We start from the raw sequence: 10,734 nt of genomic DNA on the forward strand, positions 1-10,734 counted from the left end.
GTTATCAGATCTTTTGATACATCCATCTGTCTTTTAAACTTTAATAGTAATTAAACATACAAATTATTATATTAAAAATATTTATAATTAGAATAATTTAAATAAAAAAAATATTGCTCATAACTTTAAATCTATTTTCATTTATTTAAAAGATTTCAATCAATTTTAATTAATTAATTAATTAATAAAAAAAAATTAATTCTATAAGTAAATAATAATAATTACAAAACATAAAAATAAATTAATAATCTTTAAAATTCAAAACTTATAGTATATCTATTGCTTACTTGATAACAACTTATCAAAAGTGAAAATAATCTTACTGATGGTAGATACCAATGTTTTTGGTATATTATAAGAAATTTAAGAAGATCCAGAATTTAAATTTTAATATTAATTGAGAATAATTTATAATATGAGAAATTTATTAGAAAGGAAGGACAATAATATACTTATAAATGAATAAACCAATAATTATTATAAGCAGCAATAATAATTAGAACGAAAATTAATTAATTGATTTCAAATTTAATTAATAGAGAATTTTCTGTAGAGTAAGTAAGTATTTATCATTTGTTAAAGGTTATCTATGTACAAATATAAAATAATTTAAATAAGGTTTTTATTCGTTAGCTTAATTTATATATATATTTTATTTGCAATTCAATGATTATTATTCAATCAGTCACTCAGTCTATGAATAAATCCCAATGAATTATTTCTGATTGAAACATTAAATGATTTACAATGAATTTTTTATAAATAATCAAGGACAGCACTTGTCTGTGAATTTCTAGCTTTTACAGAAAGTGCTACTTTATACTTAAAATCATGCTTAGCTCAGCAAATTAAGAAAACCTAGAAATTAAGTGTAGACCTTGTTATTTTTCTATGATTTCGATTATTTATTGTAAAGGCATGAGTTCCATAATTTAACATGATATATAAATGACATCTTCTATCGAATATCCTTCAATGCTTTTAAAGTTACATGCCATAAAAAACTGTTCAATTGATTTAATTTATTTATTCAATGAATAATAACAAATGCCTAATTTAGAACTCGAATGTAATTTATATATTTAATAGTTTTTTAGCTTAATTCCTTTTTTATAACACTTTTTTGCATTTAAAAAATCATCTAAAGCATCATATCTATCTCCTAGTAGTGTCTAATAATATCCATCTTAAGGAAATATCTAAGTGCATTTTAGCGTATACTAAAGAGATTCATTCCAATTTTAATTATTGAATTAAATTTCTGATAGCTAATCATAGTTACCATAATAATCTGGATCTATTTCTATTCCCCTTTTCATATATTTTATGCCTTCTTCTTAATCGCCTCGTTTAATTAAGTAATCGCCATAATAATGGCAAATTTTACCTGTTAAGGGAGTTAATTAGATTAGCTTTTAATAATACTCAAATTCTTTCTCTTTGTTTCCTCTGTGAGAATAAAAAAGAGCAATATTGCTTATTATACCTTAATTATATCCTCTCATTTTTTCTTCTTCTAGATAGAGTTATTCAGCTTTTTCAAACTCCTTGCAGCATTCTAAAGCTATTGCATAATTATTAGCTACACTTGGTATTTTAGGGTTTTAGTTATAAAGTATTTAATAGTAATAACAAGCCTTATCAAATTGCTTATCTTTGTAGTAAATCCATCCCAAACAAATAAGTATCTCAATTTTAAAATCCTCAACTAATTCATATGATTGCTCTAATAAACTTAAGCATTGTTTATCTAATCCTTCTCTAAATGTATCAATGTAAACATACATTCCTTTTGCAAATTGGAAAACTCCCATTTAATAAGAATCCAATTGCTAATGTTGTTCTAAAAAATCTTGCATAAATTAATAAAATCTCTCATTTTAAGCTTCAGCTTTTTAAATCAAGTAATATTATGCTTAAAGCTAATAAATACACCATATTGTTAGATCTATTTCTTCAAAAATCTTCTTACGATGATGAATTTCTTAGATTATATCTTCGAAACATTAAAACCCCATCTTAATCTATTAAGATTTAAACAAACTCATTCCTTTAAACAATTAAAGTATTTCATGGCAGACTAAACTTCTATTAACATCTACTTAGTCTATCAGCTAAATTAATTCCTTAAGACGACACTGATAGAAGCTATCTTGAACTTACTCTATAATTTTAATTTCATCTATTTGAGCTGATTTTAAGAATTTTTACATCAAACAATATTCTTTTTACTGAATCTATTAACCTAAATATTAAATTCTAAATAGTTATCTTTAAATAAGCTAATTAAAAGGTCATCAAGCTCCAATAATAGTAATATTAAATAAAAATATCTTTTAAACCGAAAATATTTTATTAACAAAACTAAGCCAAAAAAATTTTATACTATCAAGTAATTTAAATGAATCTATTAAAGTATTTCTCTTCTAATTATTTATTAAAAATCTTTAGTATTTTTTTAAGTTTGGCTTTTATGAAACCAAGAAATTGAATCCTTAAAAAATAAATTAAAATAATTAATATACTCAAAGAATTATTTTGATAGAATTTTTTTTTGTTATTTAAGCAATTCACGCAATTAACATTAATTTTAATAGAAAATATATTTGAAAGTATTTAATTAGATTTTGATTGATAAAAAATTCTATTTAAGCAGCACTTACATCTCTTAAAATAGTTCTAAATATTTTAAATGCTTGAATGACTTTACAAAAATAATAATTTTTTTGTTTAGTTGGAAATTTAATTTGATAGATAATTAATTAATTAGTAAAAGAAAGTAGTAGTATAATTATTTATTGAAAATTATTTGATTCTAATAAAAAAAACAGTAATTAATAAATTAAATAAAACAAACAAAAATATAAAAACAGATTATTTAACATCAAATTTTTACAATTTTATTAGCAGATATTACAAATATAAGCATTGTATTTATGAATTCCCCTCAAACGAAGCTGAAGTTTCTTCCAGCTTGGGATGACACAAAAGTGATAAACAGTATTTAGCAACATTACATTCTTTATGTAATTTTAGAGTATGTTTAATATGCTTAAGTTAATTGAAATTTTATTAATTATAGTCATACACACTCCATAAAAAGAATTTGGATACTTCTAAAAAAATGGTTGATAACTCTGAGCCAATGAGCTTCAAGGATAAACAAGAAAAGCTAAGTTAGACAAAATCAAGATTCAAGTTACAGCCTTTAAATGTAACAATAAAAAACAAGCCAGAAAGGAGTAAACAAATTAAAATTATGATTTATGATAAAAGTTAACTTAATTTTGATGAAATATATTAGACAAAAATTTAGAACAAGATATAGAAAATGGATCACTAATAAATAGGATGTTGTAAATTACTGAGAAAGGTTCTCTTTATAATAAAAACACATTAGAAAAATAAGTATTCAAGCCAAACAAACATAATTTTGCAATTCATAGACAAAAAGAAGCAGATAAAGTGAATACAGAGAATTTAGTAAAACAATAATAGATTTAAATATAAAAAGGTTAATATCTAAAATTATTTAATTTTAAAATAGTTTATTCATAACAGATTAGAGAAGGTACAGTCGACTATCAATTTTAATAAATACGAATAATAGTATGATAAATATAAAAAGTACAAAGATAACATAACTAGATCCTCTCGTAAAATGTTTACTTTGTATTTTTTGAATGTTTTATTTTAAAAGAAATTTATTCTTTCTTTATTTCTACTTAACTAATTTAATAGCTATTTTTATTGATCATTTAAAACTAGGTCGAATCTTTAACTGTTTCATCAAAACTGATTTTAACCAAGAGCTATTAGCTACTACTTCCACTGCATATGGAAGGTTGATTCATGCAAAAACAACCACCAGTAGGAGTAAACACTTTATTTTTTTGAAGAATTTTTATTTAATTTATTTATTTATCTAAATTATCATCATTTTCATAAAATACTAAAAGTGACTCCAACCCCAACAATAGCAGAAAAAACAGTTCAAAAAAGTAAATCCAAAAAAAAGAAATCTAAACATTCTAAGAATAGTAAATCTTAAGAAGATCTCAAATTCTTAAAGTTCCCTCAAGATACTAGCTCTCCTAATTAGAATTCATAGATTAGTGGTAGAATTCAAACAGAAAACTGTAAGGAAACAGATCATTTTAATTAAGGAGATACAGAATATAAAAGTAAGCGTAATTCTCAAATAACTACAAAAAGCGATTAAATAAAGCACTCAAAGAAAAACTCTATATCAGAAAAGTAATAATAAAATGAATAAATAAACGATGATTAAGATATTAAAATCATGGAAGAAGAGAAGTAACTTCAGTCTCAAGAGGATGAATCTAAAATATAAACAGATAATTAAAATCAATAAAACGAATAATAAAATAATGTTTAAAAAGATTTAAATTAAAAGGAATGATTGATCTTATGAAATAAATTAAAACCGTAAGAATAGCCAAATAAAACCACATCAATATTTTTTATAAAGCTAATATTTATTTATTTATTATAAAATATTTTACTTATATAACTTATTTTTCTTCAATTGAAAGATAATTTTTTATTCCTTTTTTTTTTTCTTTTTTATTTATGCAATTTTCGTAATATCATATTTTTGTTTTCTTTAAAATTTATAAATAAAGAGTTAATTTTTTCTTCTTGATTTTTAATAAAAAAAAACAAGCCAAATATTAAATCAAAAAAATTAAATAATAAGGAAATTTAAATTTCCAGTAAAATTTTAAATTTGTAATTTACTTTCATTTAACTGAAAATAATATACAAGATAAATGAAAAAAAGTTAGATTTTATCTTATTTTTTTTATTTTTCTTTAATTTATTTTATGTTTTATCAATAAATAATTGACATTTTTTTAGTAAAAGTATTTATTTATTTTTAAATATATTTGGGATTTTTTATTTGTTTTTTTATTTTCAATTTACAACATATTCTTTTTCTTTTATTTCATTGTGATAATATGTTGCATAAATAGAATATATATGAGTTGTTTTCATTAGAATGTTCTTCTAAATAACTTAAAGTATAAATATTTAATTGTATTCAAATGAATCCTAAACTAATATAAAATATTCAAAGCTTTTTTGTTGTTAAAGAATTAAAGAAAGCATTTTAAATTTTTTAATAAATTTATCAAAATTAAATAATTTATTTAGATCATCTTGAAAAATAGAAAAGAAAATTAAAAATAAATTTTACCTAAATTAACAAGAGCTTAAATATATAAATAAAAATAAATTTGAAAGAAAGATTTCAATGGAAAAGCATCTATATGAACTCTACATAAAAGTTAAATAAACAAATTATTTTTATCTGCTTATTTGTTTTTTTTAATTTTTTGTTTGTTTTAAAATATAAATTTAGTGAATGAATTTATTGTGATAAGATGATGTTATTTTTTTTAATTTTAAAATTAAAAAAAATAATTAATAATTCAAATACAAAGTGCATAATTGATAGATAGATGGATGGATGGATGGATGGATTGGATGAAATGTTTAAAATAGTGAGAAAATTAAATGAATATAAATATTTTTAATATATGATGGATGAAAGGTTCTTAAATTCTAACTTTTATTAGTAGGTTTTTAATAATTTAATAATAAGCTAGTTATTTTATTACTATTTTTAAATTAAGGGAGTTGGTTTGAAAGTACAAATTATCTTTTGATATTTTAGATTTTATTTTACTTTTCTAATTTTTTATTTATTCAAAATTACATTTATCATATTTATAGGTTGATATGATTAATTGTCTTCACATAAAGTTGTTTGAATTTATAGACATAGTAGGTGAAGTTGTATTTTACTATGAAGATATATTATAGTTACTATGTAATGAGTGGCTGGTTTTATTATGAGCCACCTTATTATGAAGATATCCATTATTTCCTGCACTACTATGATGATTATGCTACGGATATTTAGAATTTATATTTAAGACGGGTGATTAATCAATTAAAGTTAAGATATAGCTATCGAATAAATCTGTAAACTCTTTTTCTAAATTTTTTTCTTCTAAGAAATCTTAAAATAAATTTTGAGTGAACTACTCTGCAGTGTCAGCAGCTACTTTACTAAATATCTTCATGTATTGCTTGTCTCTGCATACTTCGAATTCCTCAGAGTTTTCACAAGGATAAGAGCGGATGTTTTCTGAGTTGTAGAACTTTTCAGGCAGCTATAAAATTCTATCGAAGTTGGAAAATAAATTTTTAGCTTTTTATTTATCTTAATCTTTGACATCACTACCATTAATTTTTACAATATGTGGAAAACGATAGACAATAAATTCTTTCAGGAAGGAGCATTTTTAAAGAGGATTATTTATTATTTATATGCTACGTAATGATGGAAGAATTTCTAACTTAGCTAGTTAAAGGAGAGTAACTAAGTAATTATCTTTTAGGATTATTTCTTTAAGTTTTTTGAAATTTTTCAGCGTATTCAATGTTTGGTTTTCAATTATAAAATCAAAAATGATGTATTAAAATTATATTTTATCAATCACTTCTTAAAATTAATCGTTTGATAAAACTATTTCATAAGCATTTCCATAAATAAATAGCTAAGTATCATCTTCTATTTCGGCATGACCACCTTCAACGAGTATGTTTTACAAATAGTCTTTCTTTTTAGCGTTTTATAATTCTAATTTTTTTACTCTGGTGAGTTCTTATTTCCATTATTCGCCTATAATTTCTATAACTTCTTCAGGATTTATATCTTCATCTTCCTGATCTTCTTCTTCTCCTGCCCCTCCTCTTTAATTAATTTATAAGTTTCCATTAGCAGCCTTTTCTTATTGTTTACCACCTTACTGTCTGATTTTATCCTCAAGCGTATTTGCACTTGTAGTTACATCATCAGTCTAAATTTATAATAATATTAATAAAATAGATATTTTCCTTTATAAGTTACATTCTAAATTTAAGCTTAGCTACTAGATTCTTTTTTCAAATCTTCTCTGATCAAGTCAACGAGTTTATGATCTAATGATTTAAGATTTACAGTATTTGAAAGAATAAATTTATAATATGTGATTTGCTATGTAGTTTTTGTGACAGGATTTCCCTCTAAGTTAAGCTCAAGGAGGGAATTGATAGATTTAAGACATTTAAGTCCTTCAAGTGAATCTATCCTGTTATTCTGTAAGAACAGCTTTTCTAGTTTACTTAGATGTTAAATATTTTCTACTTTTTCTATTAAATTTAATTTTAGGTTTAATTCTACGAGATTTTGTTAGCTTTCAAGATTTTCAAGCTTTACAATAAGATTGTTGGCCAAATTTAATATTTTTAAATTGACGAGGGTCTTTATTCCTTCAATTTTTTAAATTTTATTTGAGTGCAGATCTAGCACTTCAAGCTTTGTGAGTTAGTCTATTTGCTAAATTCTAGTTATTTAATTTTTAGGAAGGAGTAACACTCTGAGTTAAGATAGAGTGTAAATTGATTCTATTTCTTTGACTTGATTATCATACAAATCTAAGTATAGTAAGTATGGTAGTGAAACTAAATTTTCAATTCTACTAATTTTGTTATGCTAATATGTTAAAATCTTCAGTTTTTCTTCTCCTTCAAGTAATGGCATGTGAGTTAATTCCATATAATCCAGATTAAGTTTTTCTAAATTTGCTTCTCTTTCACATGGCCTCCTGTAGCAAACCCAAATTCCCATAATTTATGGTAGTTCACAGAATATAATATTTCCATTACCCTCTATACGCTTTAATGTACCATGCTTCAAAAGGTATCTAAATCTCTCATCTTTCTCGTTTTAAGTAATTTCGTTGAATTCTGCACTTGAAAAGCTCATCTATCCACTGCTACCAGAAGGATTATTTGCACCTATTTGGATTATTATATAAATTAGATAATTATTATAATTTAATTAGTAATTTAAGAATGTCAATATTTAAAAATTGGATTATTTTTATATCATAAATACTTGTTTTTGAAATATATTCTGTTAGGTTATACTATAATTTGAAATGCCTTGCTGCTTGATTTCTTGCAAATAATCAAATAAACAAATAATAAATAAAATAAATAACATACTGAATATATTTCCTGCGAAAGGATTTCCTACTTTTTCTGTTTTTTTAGCACTGCCTTGAATATTTGTAATTTCAGGAAGCTTATTCGAATTAGTCCTTGTTTAAGTACGCTTTTAATGATAAGGCAACTGCTTTTATACTTGGCTTGTATTTGGAACATTACCTAATGCTGCATTCTCTTCGCCTTGCTTATAGAATTTATATCCAAAACTTGTGGCAGGTCTATTTCCTCTATTTATGTATTATATAAAATAATAAAATGATTGGCTTTCTTTCCAAAATATTTATTTTCATTAAAAATTATTATGTTTTTCTAAGTTTTTGTTAAGTATTTTCAATTTGACTAACTCTAACTAACATAGTAATTTTTAATATCCTATTAATTAAGCGAAAAAAAAAGGTAAAATATATACCCTACTGTGGTGGCATTAGCCTATATCATCATTCCGTTATATCTTTTATTTAAATTATTTAAATTAAATTTTAAATAGCTTTTCAGTCATTTTTAAATGAGTTGTATAGAGATAAAATGTTATATGATATCCCAATAACTAATTAATCTATTAAATTAGTATTGAATGAATGATTACGGTTGCTTTTGCATTTACAAATTAATCTAGTGATTATACATATTTATTTCTTGCTATTTTGTTGACAATTTAAGAAGTTCAACGAATATTTTGCTATTTTATAATTGAATTTAATTAGTAAGCTGTCAAGAACGTCCTCTTTTTTGTTTGCCCTTCCTTATGCTTTAAAATACGAATTCTTTTAATTACGAATAAATTAATTTTGATTTTTAAAGTTATTATAAAAGCAAAGCAAAAAAAGTAATTCTCTAAGCAATTTTTTGATAATTTAATTTTTTCTTCTATCAAATGATGGATGAATGAATGAATAGCTTTTTTGGTTGTTTATTAATTAATTAATAAATAAATAAATATTGATTGTTATTTATTTTCCTATTTATTTATTTTAATCAAATTATCATCTTACAAATATTATCCGTATTTAATTTTTCATTTTAAAGGTTATCTTAATTAAATCAATTTTTAAACTTTTAAACGACTGTCTGTATATATATGCATAACTCTCTTTGTGTTTGTCTCTCATTATTTATGTCTGACAATTAATCAATCCATATCCAAATTTTAATAACAAATTTCGTTTGTTTATTTATTAAAAATTAATAACTGGTATAAAATTTCATTTAATTTAATTAATTTCAAAATTAATCAAAACAACCACATATAAATGCAAACTAGAGTACTCAACCATTATTTTTTATCAAGTAGAATCTTCGTAATTACTATTACTTTTTCAAAATTAATTGATCTTCCTAAATTATCATTTATTCTCCATAAAATACAGAATGGAATCATTAAAAATTTAATTTCCAAACAAATAGTCAAATAAATAGTATAAACTTGAAATAGTTAGTTATTTACAATATAATTTATTATAAGATATTATATTTTTAAAATGAGCTTGCGTCATAATTCGCCTTTCTAAAATATAAATTGATGTTGATGATTTTTTTAATTATTAAAAAAAGGCTTATTTATTTATTTATTTATTTAATTAACTCAAATGTAAGAAGTTTATATTTCTTCAACCCTTTAGCGCAATTCCTAAGTAATTTCTTCATTAGTTTTATAAATTTTTTCATTAGTATTTTTATTTTTATTTTTCTCTCTCTCAATACAGATAGGTATTGTCTATTAATCGTTATTTAGATAGTCTATTATAGTTTTTTAAAAGTATTTTTAAATTTAAGAAAGATATTTAAAAATAAATCAAAGATGCAATTCATTTAACTTACATGCAATTATGTAATTTTCATTGATCTAGCCAAATTTCAATCTTGTGTATTTCACCAATAATTAATTTATATTTTATTAGTTTAAGCACTCATTTTTTCTTTCATTTTTCTGACTAATATGTTGATCCTGGATAGCATTTTTTTATTCACATAATTTTTGATACTCTTATCTTAGCATGCTAAAAATATTAAATTAAATAATTGATAAGAGCAATTTTTTTACTATAACAAACAATCAAACAGACAATATTTACTTTATTTAATCTTGTTTTTATTTAATAGCATTTTCAAGTCCATTATCTATTTCTAGATTTTCATGTATCTACTTCGCTATATTTTCATTTTGTATACTTAATTACTATATTTTCTTCATTTCATCTTCGTTTTAGATTAAAATTTCTAGATATTAATTGAAATAATTTAGCTATTTTGCTCAATAATCAAAGAAATTATAACATTTTAATAAATTTGTCTGCTTTAATTCCTCTTTTTTTAACTTATTTTAGAGCTTTAGTCTTTCTTCTGAGATTTATTTTGCGATTTGTAGCTCGCTATCTACAGAAAAAATGTTTTTGAAAGATATTAAATGATTGTTCTCAATATGTTCTACTTATTTCATGCCTAAAAATTATCTTAAAAATTCAATTATTTAACAAATTATATTGTTTAAATACAAATCTTACCGCTAAAATTTAATTTAATGCAGATTAAGTAAATTAACTAATTAGTTAATTATTTAAAATTAATAAATGAAATAAATATATTAAACTATTAAATAAATTATTTTTCTTATCTAGCATCTTAAGTAAGGGAAAAATGTCATATAATAAA

At 22.3% G+C, this 10,734-nt stretch overlaps 4 protein-coding genes across 4 annotated transcripts; 1 reads left to right on the forward strand and 3 right to left on the reverse strand. All coding sequences in view use genetic code 6, as the record gives it.

Annotated features, from left to right (window-relative positions):
* Positions 1–551: 551 nt before the first annotated feature.
* Positions 552–2,292, reverse strand: TTHERM_00312470 (tetratricopeptide repeat protein). The gene has a single exon (XM_001033428.2). The coding sequence runs from the start codon at positions 2,211–2,213 to the stop codon at positions 690–692; it is 1,524 nt and encodes a 507-aa protein (XP_001033428.2). The 5' UTR covers positions 2,214–2,292; the 3' UTR covers positions 552–689.
* A 644-nt stretch (positions 2,293–2,936) lies between these two features.
* TTHERM_00312480 (hypothetical protein) lies at positions 2,937–4,423 on the forward strand (the record flags this gene model as incomplete). The annotated part of the gene is made up of 6 exons (XM_001033429.3): positions 2,937–3,026; positions 3,083–3,242; positions 3,305–3,483; positions 3,548–3,656; positions 3,769–3,876; positions 3,960–4,423. 6 exons carry the CDS (start codon positions 2,937–2,939, stop codon positions 4,421–4,423), a joined length of 1,110 nt encoding a protein of 369 aa, XP_001033429.2.
* Positions 4,424–5,780: 1,357 nt separating this feature from the next.
* On the reverse strand, positions 5,781–8,712 carry TTHERM_00312490 (hypothetical protein; the record flags this gene model as incomplete). Its single annotated transcript, XM_001033430.3, has 5 exons — positions 5,781–6,893; positions 6,944–7,872; positions 8,083–8,312; positions 8,495–8,536; positions 8,672–8,712. 5 exons carry the CDS (start codon positions 8,710–8,712, stop codon positions 5,781–5,783), a joined length of 2,355 nt encoding a protein of 784 aa, XP_001033430.2.
* A 955-nt stretch (positions 8,713–9,667) lies between these two features.
* TTHERM_000312499 (transmembrane protein, putative) lies at positions 9,668–10,726 on the reverse strand (the record flags this gene model as incomplete). Its single annotated transcript, XM_012799727.1, has 4 exons — positions 9,668–9,822; positions 9,904–10,082; positions 10,158–10,302; positions 10,360–10,726. The coding sequence occupies 4 exons, from the start codon at positions 10,724–10,726 to the stop codon at positions 9,668–9,670; spliced, it is 846 nt and encodes a 281-aa protein (XP_012655181.1).
* Positions 10,727–10,734: the final 8 nt, after the last annotated feature.

The sequence above is a fragment of the Tetrahymena thermophila genome (genome assembly GCF_000189635.1).
Source record: "Tetrahymena thermophila SB210 genomic scaffold scf_8254431, whole genome shotgun sequence".
NCBI lineage: Eukaryota > Ciliophora > Oligohymenophorea > Hymenostomatida > Tetrahymenidae > Tetrahymena > Tetrahymena thermophila.